Source organism: Henckelia pumila, chromosome 2, assembly GCF_033568475.1.
Source record: "Henckelia pumila isolate YLH828 chromosome 2, ASM3356847v2, whole genome shotgun sequence".
Taxonomy (NCBI): domain Eukaryota; kingdom Viridiplantae; phylum Streptophyta; class Magnoliopsida; order Lamiales; family Gesneriaceae; genus Henckelia; species Henckelia pumila.
In genome coordinates this window covers 155,158,008-155,171,265 of record NC_133121.1, presented here as the reverse complement: position 1 = coordinate 155,171,265, position 13,258 = coordinate 155,158,008, and the positions used below count along the sequence as shown (strand labels likewise).

Below are 13,258 nucleotides of genomic sequence, written 5' to 3'. Positions count from 1 at the left end.
TGGCTTGCTTGTCACAAGACATTATGTTATTTAATTAAATAAAAAGATTTAATCCTCACCAGAGATTCGATTAATATAATGCGTGGGATCTTGTAATGGATCTCTCTTTATGGCTATTTTGATAGATTTTAATGGTGTTAGATATTGTTGACATGAGTTCATGATCTATTTCGAGTAAATTAAATGTGTAGAAGACATCAAATTATAATTACAACAAAAACTATTTATGTTTTGATTTCTATTTTATAATATTTAGTTAAGCATAACATTTCAGGAATCGTATATAACGCCAAAGTGTAACACAAAACAAGCCAATATTGTAACACCAATGCATATCTTTTAATATATCAGACATTAAGATTTCGAGTTTGAGATAATGTATGTGTTCATGATGCTTGCACAAAACATGAAAAAAAATTAATAATAATAATCGCTCATACATATCCAATATGCTCATGAATTAGGATTCAATTATTATTCTCATAATATGGCTTACGCCATGCAATTTTTTCCGCATTTGATTGATGACTCAGATGCCTTGTTTTGTTCGGCTACGTGTATTCCATCTACTTTTTCTCGTCAGCTTCCAAAACCAACCATATTTTATGTGAAAATGGATAGAATAATTACATTTTTTTTCTTTATTATAAATTCGATCCATCAGATTCCACATGAAATAAAATAATTACAAATATTAAATAATAAATAATATTCCTGAATAGTTACATCCCTCATTTGTTTAATGACGATTCTCTTATGTTGTGGACAATTGCCATTTGCTTAACATGGGCACTATAAATAGTTCGCATCTTCGTGCTTCACTTCTTATAAGAGAAACCCTAAAAAAAGCATCAATTTTCTTGATATATCTACACACACACAAAAAAAAAAACTTCAAGAAAATGATTAAAAATGATGAAAAATGTGGTTCGAGCTTTCTCAAGAACTGTAAACCATACATTGGTATGATCTCTCTACAGTTTGGATATGCAGGAATGAATATAATCACAAAAATATCACTAAATGGAGGAATGAGCCATTACGTACTAGTCGTTTATCGTCACGCCATCGCCACTGCTGTGATCGCCCCCTTTGCTTTCTTCTTCGAGAGGTAGCGAAACATAGTATGATCTTGTATGCTTAACGAACCCTTTGAAGTATTTAATAACACACACATATATACATGTTTCTTGAAATTCATTTCCATGTTAATTATTGTAGGAAAGCACAGCCGAAGATAACATTTCCAGTGTTCATGCAAATTTTTGCTCTTGGTCTTCTTGGGTAAGTTTCGATCGATATTATAATGAAACATTGCAAATATATATATATAATTTATTTTTATTTGAAATGTTCTCGTTATTTAAGTCTAAATTTATTTATATATATGTGCCATGCACATAAACAGGCCAGTAATTGACCAGAACTTCTACTATGCTGGACTCAAACTTACATCACCAACTTTCTCATGTGCGATGAGCAATATGTTACCTGCCTTAACATTCATCATGGCTATAATTTTCAGGTATGTTATTTATAATTTTATTCTTGAAATAACATAAATATTTTAATCAATCACATATATACACAGTGAAGCATGAGTTGTCTCAAAGTACTCGACGAGTCCTCAATTAAGTTCGATAAATCTTTTTTTTAAGGAGGAGGATAGATCTAATTCTTAAATATTAGTAAATAACCATTTTTCCCTTGTATGATTTTATTATAAATCATAGATTTCTACATTATATTCATGTTTTTATAAATTTAATAACTTTGTGTAAATTAATATTTAGTTCGATCGAGCATGAGCACTATTATTTTTTTGTTACATCGATCTGTTGAATATGGCATCAAACACATAAAAAAAGTACATGTGAACTTAGACCAACGGCTATGGGAGCTGATCATTTTGAGCCAACTTTGCATGTATAGGAGTTATGGGGGTTGATATGTACAACTCTAATTTTTTGAAAAAATTAATGGTGGAATAGGATGGAGAAAGTGAACATAAAGAAGGTGATATACCAAGTAAAAGTGGTGGGAACAATAGTAACAGTAGCGGGAGCAATGCTGATGACTTTGTATAAAGGTCCATTAGTCGAGATGGCGTGGACGAAACACCGGGAATCGCACTCTTCAGGTGGCACAAGCGGCGAAACGAGCGATCGGGACTGGTTTATTGGTTGCATTCTTCTGATTATTGCCACTCTGGCTTGGTCTTCTTTGTTCATCTTACAGAAAGCCGCGCTTAAGACATATTCGAACCATCAACTGTCTCTTACAACATTGGTGTGCTTCATGGGAACTTTGCAAGCAATTGCTGTCACTTTTGTCATGGAACATAAGGCCTCTGTCTGGAGAATTGGGTGGGATATGAATCTTCTTGCTGCTGCCTATGCCGTGAGTAACTCTGATCTCAAACATGAACTTGAAATTAATTTTATAAAAAATATTAAGTGGAATGATTTTTTTTGAAGGGAATCGTGACGTCGAGCATATCATACTATGTACAAGGACTAGTGATGAAGAGCAAAGGCCCAGTTTTTGCCACTGCCTTTAGCCCTTTGATGATGATCATTGTCGCTGTCTTAGGATCCTTTATTCTTGCTGAAAAAATATACCTTGGAGGGTAAGTTAATTTTCACATTCTTAACTTGGTCTATCTATGCATCTCGTTCGTACAAATAAGTTCCACAATAAAATGTCTACTTCAAAAATTTGGAGGGACTCATGCATCCCAAAAGGTGGCTAGCTAGTTGTGTGTATATAATTAACAGCTAGAATATTGAGCGCATTCGGGTTCACTAGGGATATATACATAATGTTATGTGTCTCAAACCGGTTCCATAATAGAATATGCAATACTTGAGAAACATGAAGAGCTCTAATCGCACTTAAAAAGTTTTAATTTTAGGCCGTTTGAGCTCCCAAAGTACTGTGACCAATGGTGCTAGCTACCTATATAGCAGTTAGCTATGTTGAAAAGATATTTTTCAACTGAAGAATGAATTTGTTTTTTCATATTTTTAGAACCTTAGGTGGACCAAAGAAGTTACATTTTTATTTTATATATTGCGTGGAAAATACTTCAATTCAATGTATCAATATATATACATGATTGTGTGAACAGGGTGATAGGTTCAGCCATAATCGTGACTGGTCTTTACTCGGTGCTGTGGGGTAAATACAAGGAAGAAAAGGAGAAGAAAATGCTTGAAGAAATACCAGAGGCCATTAAAAATAACTCTGATAGAAACGAAGCAAATGGGAACATTAACAACGAGTTGCAAAAGGGAGATCATGATGGTGGTGATACCAAGTCATGTCACTCGCTTGTCATCAACATTCCCCTCTCGGCTCGTGTCGCTTCAACATAATTCGACTCTATATTTTGCTCTAATACTCTCCCTCCCCATCTAACGTCTTTCGGAAAACTTGGGTGTCGAAAATGGAGGAAAAACGATAGGCTAAATGCTATGTGATATATTGAAAAATATGCGACTCAGAACACACGATATAAGTGAAAAAACTCTGGTTCAAGTGTTGTGAGTTTTGCTTTTTTAACTTGCATGGTTTTTGGTCTGTTGTTTTTTTTAGTTGTTTTCAGTATGTTTAAGGTTTTTTTGAATTGTCTAAGGTAGTGTTTTGTAGAATTTCTAAGAAGCACTTCTGAAGTTTTCTTTAACAAAATTTTGAAAGTTTTGAAATTTTTGTTAAAAAAAAAGCTCAAAAATACTTTCTAGAAGCTCTATAAAATACTAACAAAATGTAATTTAACCTCTCCCTTAGTTTTGGTTTTGGGACTTGGGAGTTTGAGACTCAGTATTACTTTCATCAATATGTAATGTGAGAATCTCTAATGCCATCTACTTGGATTTGGAATATTTCATAGAATAACTTCATTATTTTTTCATACATATGACGAGAATCAAATCTTACATGCGGATGCTACCTGGATTCTTCGTGTCTGTTTTAAGAAAATTCGGAGATTCTTTTCATATTTGTGTGTGTGTGTATGTGTGTGTGTGTGAATATATCTATGTGTGTGATCATCTTTAATTGGACACAAACAATCTTGAATATTGTTTTTTGGTAATTAAGGCAAATATTGAATAGAAGAGTCAACGTACCACATAAGATTTTAACATTTACTATCTATAACGTTAATTTACAGTAAAATTATGAAACAATATTTATCATCCCTTTTTGCTCACGAATTTATAATCCAATTAAATTTTTTTTAATTACAAGACACGGTAGGAAGTTTGCTGACCCTGGGGCCTGGACACGTACTTTTGAACTTTTTCATCAAAAAATTTTCAAACATTATTAAAGAAGACCTAAAAAATATTTCTTAGAAGCAATCTCACCGTAGCTCCAGCCATAAGGATGGTGGCTATAATCCAATTAAGTTAATTGCTTGCTTATGTGTTTTGAGGGGAAGGAATAGAATATTATTGGTGGACGTACACCATCATATCTTAATTCCTAAGTAGCCTTCTCTTTAAGAAGGACCCATTCATATTCTTTAATCCGATTACTACTACCTTTTCATTAATTTAAACTGAGAATATGTTCTCATGACAGAATTAAACCTTATTCTTCTCGCCTCATGAAAGATCATCAAGATCGACTTCTAAAAAATATGGTGTCGTTGTATTCGCTAACTCGATCTTAAATATGCATATATATGGCATAGTTGGGTTAGTTAATCTTTACAAAAGCATGTCAAAACTAATAAAATCGGAGATAACTTCGAATGGAGAAGAAAACCCACGCCGAAATCGATGAAAAGCTCGGAAGAAACGAGTCTGCTTGTGGCCAATATATACGGGATTTGCGACAATTTTAGTGTAATTTGCGATGTTTTTAAAAAAGGGTAGCTATATTGCGACCTTTTTCAAGAATATTATGTGACAAATTCAAACCGAACGGTTCAAATGTCATCAGCGATGGTTTTGTTTGAAGAACGTCGCTATGTATTCTTACTAGTGACGGTAATAGACAACCGTAGCAAAATGTTCTTAGTTGCTACCGTTCCTTTAAACGGTAGTAAGAGTAGAGTGATACAACTTTTCCACGTTTTATGTTAAATCGTCGAAAATTGCTGACAATTTATTAGAAACTGTTGTGAAAGGTGCAATGGTTTTTCTCCTTTGCACCAATACCAACGGTTTAATAAAAAAAAACCATAGCAAAATAAGTGCAACAGGTTTGATGAACCGTCGCCGAAACGGTTTTGTTCACCATCAAGATTTCAAGGCGAAGGTTTTTCTGCAATCCGTAGGATTGTTTTTCTTTTAAGAGTACACTGATAGGTGAGCAGAAATCCAAACTAAAGTAAGTTTTGGGATTTCTCGAGGATTACACAATGTTTTGTGTTCGAATTTGAGATTGTTGTTTATAAGGGTATTTTGTTGGTCTTAATTAATTCCTAGAAAATTTTATTCGAAACGAGATTTTGGGAGAATAGGTCCCTTGTGAAGTAGAGATTAATTTATAATTAATACTGATCAGATGCATTATACAAGCCTAAGGGGTGAATCTGAATTTCAAATAAAAATTTAATATAAATGCTAAGGACCCTAACTCCTAAATATCTATCTTTGAATTGGTGGAAATCTACATGTGAAACACAACACTAAGAAAGCCAACCCTTTTTTTCATAAACGCATATTAAAGACAATTTTTCTACAATTAATAATTGGACGGTACATGAATTATGTTTATGTGATACTTTGGCCAAACCGTGCACACCCCTGTATCTTACCATGGATGGAACCATAGAATATATTCTGAGGGCTTATAAATTCAATTTTCGTGCGAACCTAATTTTGTGAAGTTAGCAGTGATGTGTAGATTTTTCTACAAGTAACTCTCTATGTCAAGGAAACAAGAATTACTTTCTCAAAAAAAAAAGTTATTGATCTGGTTCAGATATAATCATCATCTGTCTCGGTCGCGGAAAGACCGGGCATTCTGTAACCAGAACGGCAGCTGTCCTTTCAGCATAAAACAGTTGTGTAATTCATTACATAGAGGTTACGGTTACTTGGCCAATGCGGAAAGTTTCCGAGTTTTTTCAACTTTTTCCTAATTGTTGTCAACTGATACGATGATAACTTCAAAAGAACTCATACAAACGAGTTAGAGCAACTACAAACCTCAAGTTGGCAATACTTGGCAACCAATAAGACAAATCAGCTTTGTTTTAGCAAATATTGTGGTATCACCAAAAAAGAATGAATTGGCCTAAAATGATGGTTTCTCATGAATTGACATATCAAGCACCATAACTTATTAACATTAATTAAGTTGAGATATGAATCCTCAAGTCATATATGGTCCTAGAAAACAGTGTAAAGAGAAAATCACATGTACCTACGGTGATGGCTTTGGATTTCTTGATTCTTGGGACCAAATGGGTGGCCGGACTGTATATTGCTGGCTTGGTTTCTCCTGGTTCTTGATGTCTTCGTCCTCTAAAATGTCCTTTGAAAAAGCATTGGGATTGACCTTTATGCACTTCTGCAGAGCTACAAAAGGATGAACACAGTCTGATCCTTTTTCTTCGGCCGTGCTCTTCAGAAAACAAACAAATGCATCCGAAAACTGCGGTCCGCAAGGGCCATTGCGCAAGTCGGCAATGCAAGGGCACTCTAATGCTTTTTGAGCCTTTGCTTCTAAAGATTGGTTTTCATCCTCGTCTCCATATGCTGCAGCTTCTGCTATTAAAGAATCCAGGGAAGGCTGTGTGGAATTGTCGATTGGTGCTGTTGAACTGTCTTCATCATGTGAAGCAACCGAACTCGATGCTTGTCCCATTATTCATTCCACTCGAGAAATATCAAATGAAAAACAAATATACCCTCAATTCAACAAAGAAAGCAACCTAGAACAAGACTATAACGGCTTGTGCAGATCTTCATGTACATTGGGGCTGCGCCGTGGGAGTGAGAACGGAAGCTTTAGCGGTGAGGATGGGCGGCGGCGGCGGCCTTGATGGGTGGCGGCAGTTTGGGTAGCTTTCGTTTCAAACGAGGTGTTTTAGGGCAGGGGAAGTGGATTTGGGCCATTCACTTCAAATCTATTTGATTCCACAGGCCCAAATATTTTCGATGTTCATTTTCTTCCCAAAAGAACAAGTAGATTTGGGCCGTATTTTCACAGAGCCGTCACCATCGGATTATGTAAGAATTTTATTTGCACTGGCGCATCTATGCATATATGTAAATTCTGTGGGTTAATTTTTGTGATTTTTTCTTTTATTTTACGGATACACATGAGCATCTTGATCATGATTATTTTGATTCGGATTAGATAAAAAAAAAAAAATCAAAAGAGGATATAGAGAGTGGGTAATGATATCGGATAATGTATATAAACTAAAATTTGAGGATAATTTAAAGAAAAATTTGAGTTAAATGCATTGTAAATAGTGGAAGTTGCATGATATTTATGGAACATTTTAAAAAGATTTCATCGCCATATCAAATCGATTAGTAAAGACCATTTAACTTTAATAATGTATAAGTGTTCGAGTGCACGCATTGCATTCTTATATAGTCCATTTTTTTAGTGGAAACCCAAAAAAAAATAGAGAAATTTTTTTAAAATTAAACTCAATAAATAATGACAAACTAACGACTTTAGGGCATGCCAAGCACTAAAATTGCTATTGAGGAATTCTAACTTCTTCCAGACAATTTTATGTTACGAATTCACCTTTGGTAGCAGCTTCAAACGATTATACCATTAAAGAGAAATAATACAGTAATTAAATTGAACAAAGAAAATAGAACTCGACTCAAATTAACAACTAATTCATATATGATCGTTGTTGATTTGAGAATTTCGATATATAAACATTATTAAAAACATATTTGCAAGTGGAAATACAATGAAATACGAAGAACATTAATTATGAAAATAAGCTTTCGCATAAGACGATTTTTTCTGTCATTTTTTGAGAGTCTTCTCTTTTGCTTCTTGTCCATTATTCATACTTCCCATCATTGCAATTCCTTAGCCACGATCTCTCATTCTTTAGCCCATGTTCTTCTCCCACTCTTTTGTCGTTATTTTCCATTTGGGCTTCCCTCTGCAGCCTGTTTTGTAGTGACCCTTACCGAGATCACCTATTAAACAGAGCTTACGCATGCAATTAACTTAATTAAACAGAAATCAGAATTAAACTGCAAAAACCAAAGACATTATACAATCCCAAGGAAAGAAATCTGTAAATATCCGAATAGTTTATACAACCAAATCAAAAGCTGAATCAACCCAATAACAACAATATAACAAAACTAGACGAAGCTCCAACTGGCTGACTACTGCCTAGCCCCTCTTGGATCCGCCCGCCTCGTCCAGTCGCAAACCTGCCCCAAGGAATAGGTATCCAAAAACACAGAGTACGAGACGTGAGCATAAAATGCTCAGCACGAGAGTATGAGTATGCATGCATGCAAGTGAACTCCCTAAAACTCGAGGTCAATGATCAGATAACAAAAACAGATCGGGCCCTGGTATGTAGCACGTTGTGCCGTCACTTCAGGAGGTGGCTCACATACCGAAAATACCAGTGGATACGCGTAACCCAAATCGTTGGAAGTCCATCCACTAACAGGATAGGGTAAACCCTACTAACAGACATCTCAATAGAGATAGCTCAAGATGTAAATGTATGCAGCATAAAATCATGGCATATAAATCATGCAGTCACATAATACATGCATACTCAGTCAGGATATCTCGAACAGTACTTTTGTACCTCAAATACTAGGCGCGCTCTACCAGCTCTAGGTCTACGCCTATAATCCGCATTATTGCCAAATGATACTAATATCATTAAAGAGCTCTAAAAGCCTTAACTAGGCTATTGCATACTTCTAAATATTTTTAGGAAGCAAAAGCTATACCTTCGTCCGTCGTTAGCCCTTTGCTGTTGATTGCCTCAAAACTAGGCCACAGCTCCGCTACGACGCCTGGATAGCTATGCCACTTCCGGATTCCCAATGGGACGCCTAGAATTCCCTAGATCTGAGTTAGAAGGCTAAGGAATCGAGAGAGAAGAGATGAAAGGTGTGCTCAAATGTGAGCCTCGGCACCCTTATTTATAGACAACGAACGTTTCTTCCGTTCTGTCTGACGAACGTTGCGTCCGTTCACCATCGTTGCTTCCGATGGTGCCAATGTCACATCAAGTACGTAAGCAGTGACGCATTTCTGATGGCACGAACGTTGCATCCGTTCCAAAACGTTGCTTTCATTCTGCCTGACCCTTCGGACCATTTCTGATCATTCTGGGTCTAATGTCGGGCTCCGTTAATCCATTATAGGTCTCCTTAATCATGTTTATTGGATTAAATAACAGTTAATCACTAAAACTGGGCTCGGGCTACTACATTCTTCCCCACTTAAGATATTTCGTCCTCGAAATCAGATCTTAAGTACTGAATGTTAAATAAGATGCAGAAACATTCTTTTATTCAAATTGCAAAATTTACAGTGTTTAGAACTGAATACAATTCGAAAATGAAATCAAAATAACTCAGGATGTTCTGTGCGCATCCTGCTTTCGAGCTCCCAAGTGACTTCTTCAGTGCCTCGGCGCTGCCACTGAACTAATACCAGGGGAATGAATTTATTTCGCAATACTTTATCCTTATGATCCAGGATACGAATAGGTTTCTCAACATAGGTCAAATCCTTATCCACCTGAACCTCAGACCGCTGTAGAATATGAGACGGATCTGCCACATATCTTCGCAACATAGATACGTGGAACACATTGTGAATACTGGACAGATACGGTGACAAAGCCAGACGATAAGCCAAATCGCCAATGCTCTCCAAGATCTCAAACGGACCGATAAATCTGGGAGACAACTTGCCCTTAAGGCCAAATCTGAGAATTCTGCGGAAAGGTGACACTCTCAGAAACACTTTCTCCCCAACATCAAACTGCAGAGGTCTACGCTTAGTGTTAGCATAGCTGGTCTGACGATCCTGTGCAGTCTTAATCCATTTCTTGATCTGATCAACAACATCTATTGCCTGTTGGATAAACTCTGGTCCCTCAGCCTGCCTCTCCCCCACTTCTTCCCAGAAGAGTGGAGTACGACAACGTCGCCCGTACAACGCCTCAAAAGGTGCCATCCCAATGTTAGTATGATAGCTGTTGTTGTACGCAAACTCAATCAATGGCAAATGATCCTGCCAGGCTGTACCAAAGTCCATAGTGCAAGCTCGAAGCATATCCTCCAAAGTACGGATAGCGCGCTCTGACTGACCATCTGTTTCCAGATGATAGGCAGTACTCAAGCTGAGAGTAGTGCCCATCGCACGCTGAACACTCCCCCAAAACCTAGAAGTGAACCTGGGGTCTCGATCGCTGACAATGCTCACGGGCACTCCATGAAGTTGAACGATCTCCTGAACATACAAACGGGCCATACAATCCATGGTGTACTCTCGGCTATAGGCAATGAAATGCGCTGACTTGGTGAGTCGGTCCACCACAACCCAGATAGCATCACAATTCCTCGAGGACATCGGCAAATGGGTCACAAAATCCATCGTGATAAACTCCCATTTTCACTTCGGAATAGGCAGAATGTGAAACAAACCTTCAGGTCGTCGGTGCTCTGCCTTGACCTACTGACACACCAAACATCTCGAAACATACTGATACACGCTGCGTTTCATCCCCTTCTACCAAAACCGAGTACGTAGATCCTTGTACATCTTGTTGCTCCCCGGATGAATACTCAACTTGGTGCGATGTGCCTGAGACAAGATATCCTCTCGCAACTCTTCATCCTGCGGAATCACAAGTCTACCAGACAAACACAGAAAACCATCTGACTGATAGTGAAATCCAGACGTACTACCCTCGTTGGCTAGACGAGCCAAACGCTGGGTCTTTGAATCCGACATCTGAGCATCTCGAATTCACGAATACAAAGCTGGCTCGGATAATATCGCAAACATCTGGATACTCTGCATACCTCTCTTGTGCTTGAAGGTATACCCTGAAGAACAACAGTCACTGACCGCACTAGACATCGAATAAGTCTGAAGTGCGGATAGTCGCACCTTGCAACTCAAAGCATCAGCAGTGAGATTAGCAGCTCCCGGATGGTACTTAATCTCGCAATCATAGTCCTTAAGCAAGTCCATCCAACGTCTCTGCCTCATGTTCAACTTCGCCTGAGTGAAAAAATACTTGAGACTCTTGTGGTCGGTGAAGATCTCAAATTTCTTGCCATATAGATAATGACGCCAGATCTTCAAAGCGAACACAATAGCTGCCAACTCCAAATCGTGAACTGGATAGTTGTCCTCGTGCAACTTCAACTGTCTAGAAGCGTATGCTATCACATGTCCATTCTGAGTCAGGACACAACCTAACCCCTGAAGAGAAGCATCTGTGTAAACCACATACCCTCCAGATCCTGACGGTAATGCCAACACCGGCGCAGAAGTCAACCGCCGTCGAAGCTCACAGAAATTCTCCTCACACTCGGAGGACCACTCGAAATCCACACCCTTGCGGGTAAGCTGCGTCAACGGTCGAGCTAGCTGAGAGAAGTTTAGAATGAAATGACGATAATATCCTGCTAGACCCAAAAAGCTACGGATCTCAGCGACTGTCGTTGGACGCGACCAATTAATCACAGATTCAATCTTGCTCGGATCAAAAGAAATCCCATCCTTGGATATGATATGGCCAAGAAAAACCACTCGATCCAACCAGAACTCACACTTGCTCAGTTTGGCGTACAACTGCTCATCCCGAAGAGTCTGCAGTACCACTCGCAAGTGAGAAACATACTCTTTCGCATTACGCGAATACACCAAGATGTCGTCAATGAAAACCACAACAAACTTGTTTAAATACTCCCTGAAGACACGGTTCATCAGATCCATAAATATAACCGACGCATTAGTCAATCCAAATGGCATCACTAGAAACTCGTAATGCCCATAGCGAGTACGGAATGCAGTCTTGGCTATATCCTCATCTCGGACTCTCAACTGATGATACCCAGATCTCAAGTCAATCTTGGAGTAAACCGAAGTGCCCTGCAGCTGATCAAACAAGTCATCAATACGAGGCAAAGGATACTTGTTTTTCACAGTAACTCGGTTCAGCTGCCGATAGTCAATGCACAACCGCATAGACCCATCCTTCTTCTTCACAAAGAGAACAGGAGCTCTCCAAAGAGATACACTAGGACGAATGTACCCCTTGTCCAAAAGATCATGTAACTGATTCTTCAACTCTCGCATCTCTGACGGAGCCAGACGATATGGTGCTCGAGAAATAGGTGAAGTACCCGGCATCAGCTTTATGCCAAACTCGACTTCCCTAGCAGGAGGAAAACCCGGAATCTCATCTGGAAATACATCTGGGAATTCATCCACAACAGGAATGCTCTCTATCCCAAAGCTCTCAGCGGACAAATCAACTGCATAGATAAGGTAGCCTTCCCCGCCAGACTCTAGAGCTCGACAGGCTCTCAAAGCTGATACTAAAGGCATCGGGGGTCGCGCTCCCTCACCATTGAAAAACCAGCTATCACTCTTATCCGGATAAAAGCGTACTAATCTCTGATAGCAGTCCAATGAAGCTCGATAGGTAGTCAGCATATCCATCCCCAGAATACAATCGAAGTCATCCATCGCAAGAACCATGAGATTCGCTAACAGAATATTCCCTTCGAACTCTAAAGGGCAACCCATCACTAGATGCTTAGCCAAAGCAGATTGACTCGTCGGAGTAGAAACAGAAACTACTACATCTAGTGCAATGCATGGTAACTTATTCCTCTTAACAAAACGTGCAGAAATGAAGGAATGAGATGCACCAGTGTCAATAAGTACGATATCAGGTATACTATAAAGTAGAAATGTATCTGCGATGACCTTCTCATTCTCCTCCACAGCCTGATCATGCCTCAAGGCGAACACCTGGCCAGAAGCCTGCGGTCTCAAATGGGAACTCCCAGCAGGCTGTCCCTGCGTCCTCTGCTGAACGGTAGCCTGAGAACCAGACCCTGAACCAGAACCGCCTCCCCCAGACTGTGGAGAATCCCTCCGGAGATGACCAACCTCTCCACATCAAAAACAAGCTCCAGAAGCTTTGCGGCATCGGTCGGTCGGATGGTTCTTCCCACAGTGGTCACACTTGTTCTTCTTCCCGAAACGGACAACACCAGCAGAACCAGAGGAAGAAGAAGTAGATTCGGAC

At 38.7% G+C, this 13,258-nt stretch overlaps 2 protein-coding genes across 2 annotated transcripts; one reads left to right on the top strand and one right to left on the bottom strand.

The window, feature by feature from the left end:
* Positions 1 to 847: 847 nt before the first annotated feature.
* On the top strand, positions 848 to 4,030 carry LOC140882593 (WAT1-related protein At5g07050-like). Its single transcript, XM_073288683.1, has 6 exons — positions 848 to 1,111; positions 1,222 to 1,284; positions 1,409 to 1,525; positions 1,992 to 2,400; positions 2,478 to 2,629; positions 3,131 to 4,030. Exons 1-6 carry the CDS (start codon positions 903 to 905, stop codon positions 3,375 to 3,377), a joined length of 1,197 nt encoding a protein of 398 aa, XP_073144784.1. The 5' UTR covers positions 848 to 902; the 3' UTR covers positions 3,378 to 4,030.
* Positions 4,031 to 6,211: 2,181 nt separating this feature from the next.
* Positions 6,212 to 7,111, bottom strand: LOC140884883 (mitochondrial intermembrane space import and assembly protein 40 homolog). The gene has a single exon (XM_073291765.1). The coding sequence runs from the start codon at positions 6,823 to 6,825 to the stop codon at positions 6,382 to 6,384; it is 444 nt and encodes a 147-aa protein (XP_073147866.1). The 5' UTR covers positions 6,826 to 7,111; the 3' UTR covers positions 6,212 to 6,381.
* Between the last annotated feature and the right edge of the window lie 6,147 nt (positions 7,112 to 13,258).

Coding starts and splice junctions, on each gene's coding strand:
- LOC140884883 (XM_073291765.1), bottom strand. CDS start 6,825: ATGGGACAAGCATCGAGTTCGGTTGCTTCACATGATGAAGACAGTTCA.
- LOC140882593 (XM_073288683.1), top strand. CDS start 903: ATGATTAAAAATGATGAAAAATGTGGTTCGAGCTTTCTCAAGAACTGT. Junction 1,112..1,221: donor TTTGCTTTCTTCTTCGAGAG/GTAGCGAAACAT, acceptor TAATTATTGTAG/GAAAGCACAGCCGAAGATAA. Junction 1,285..1,408: donor TTTGCTCTTGGTCTTCTTGG/GTAAGTTTCGAT, acceptor GCACATAAACAG/GCCAGTAATTGACCAGAACT.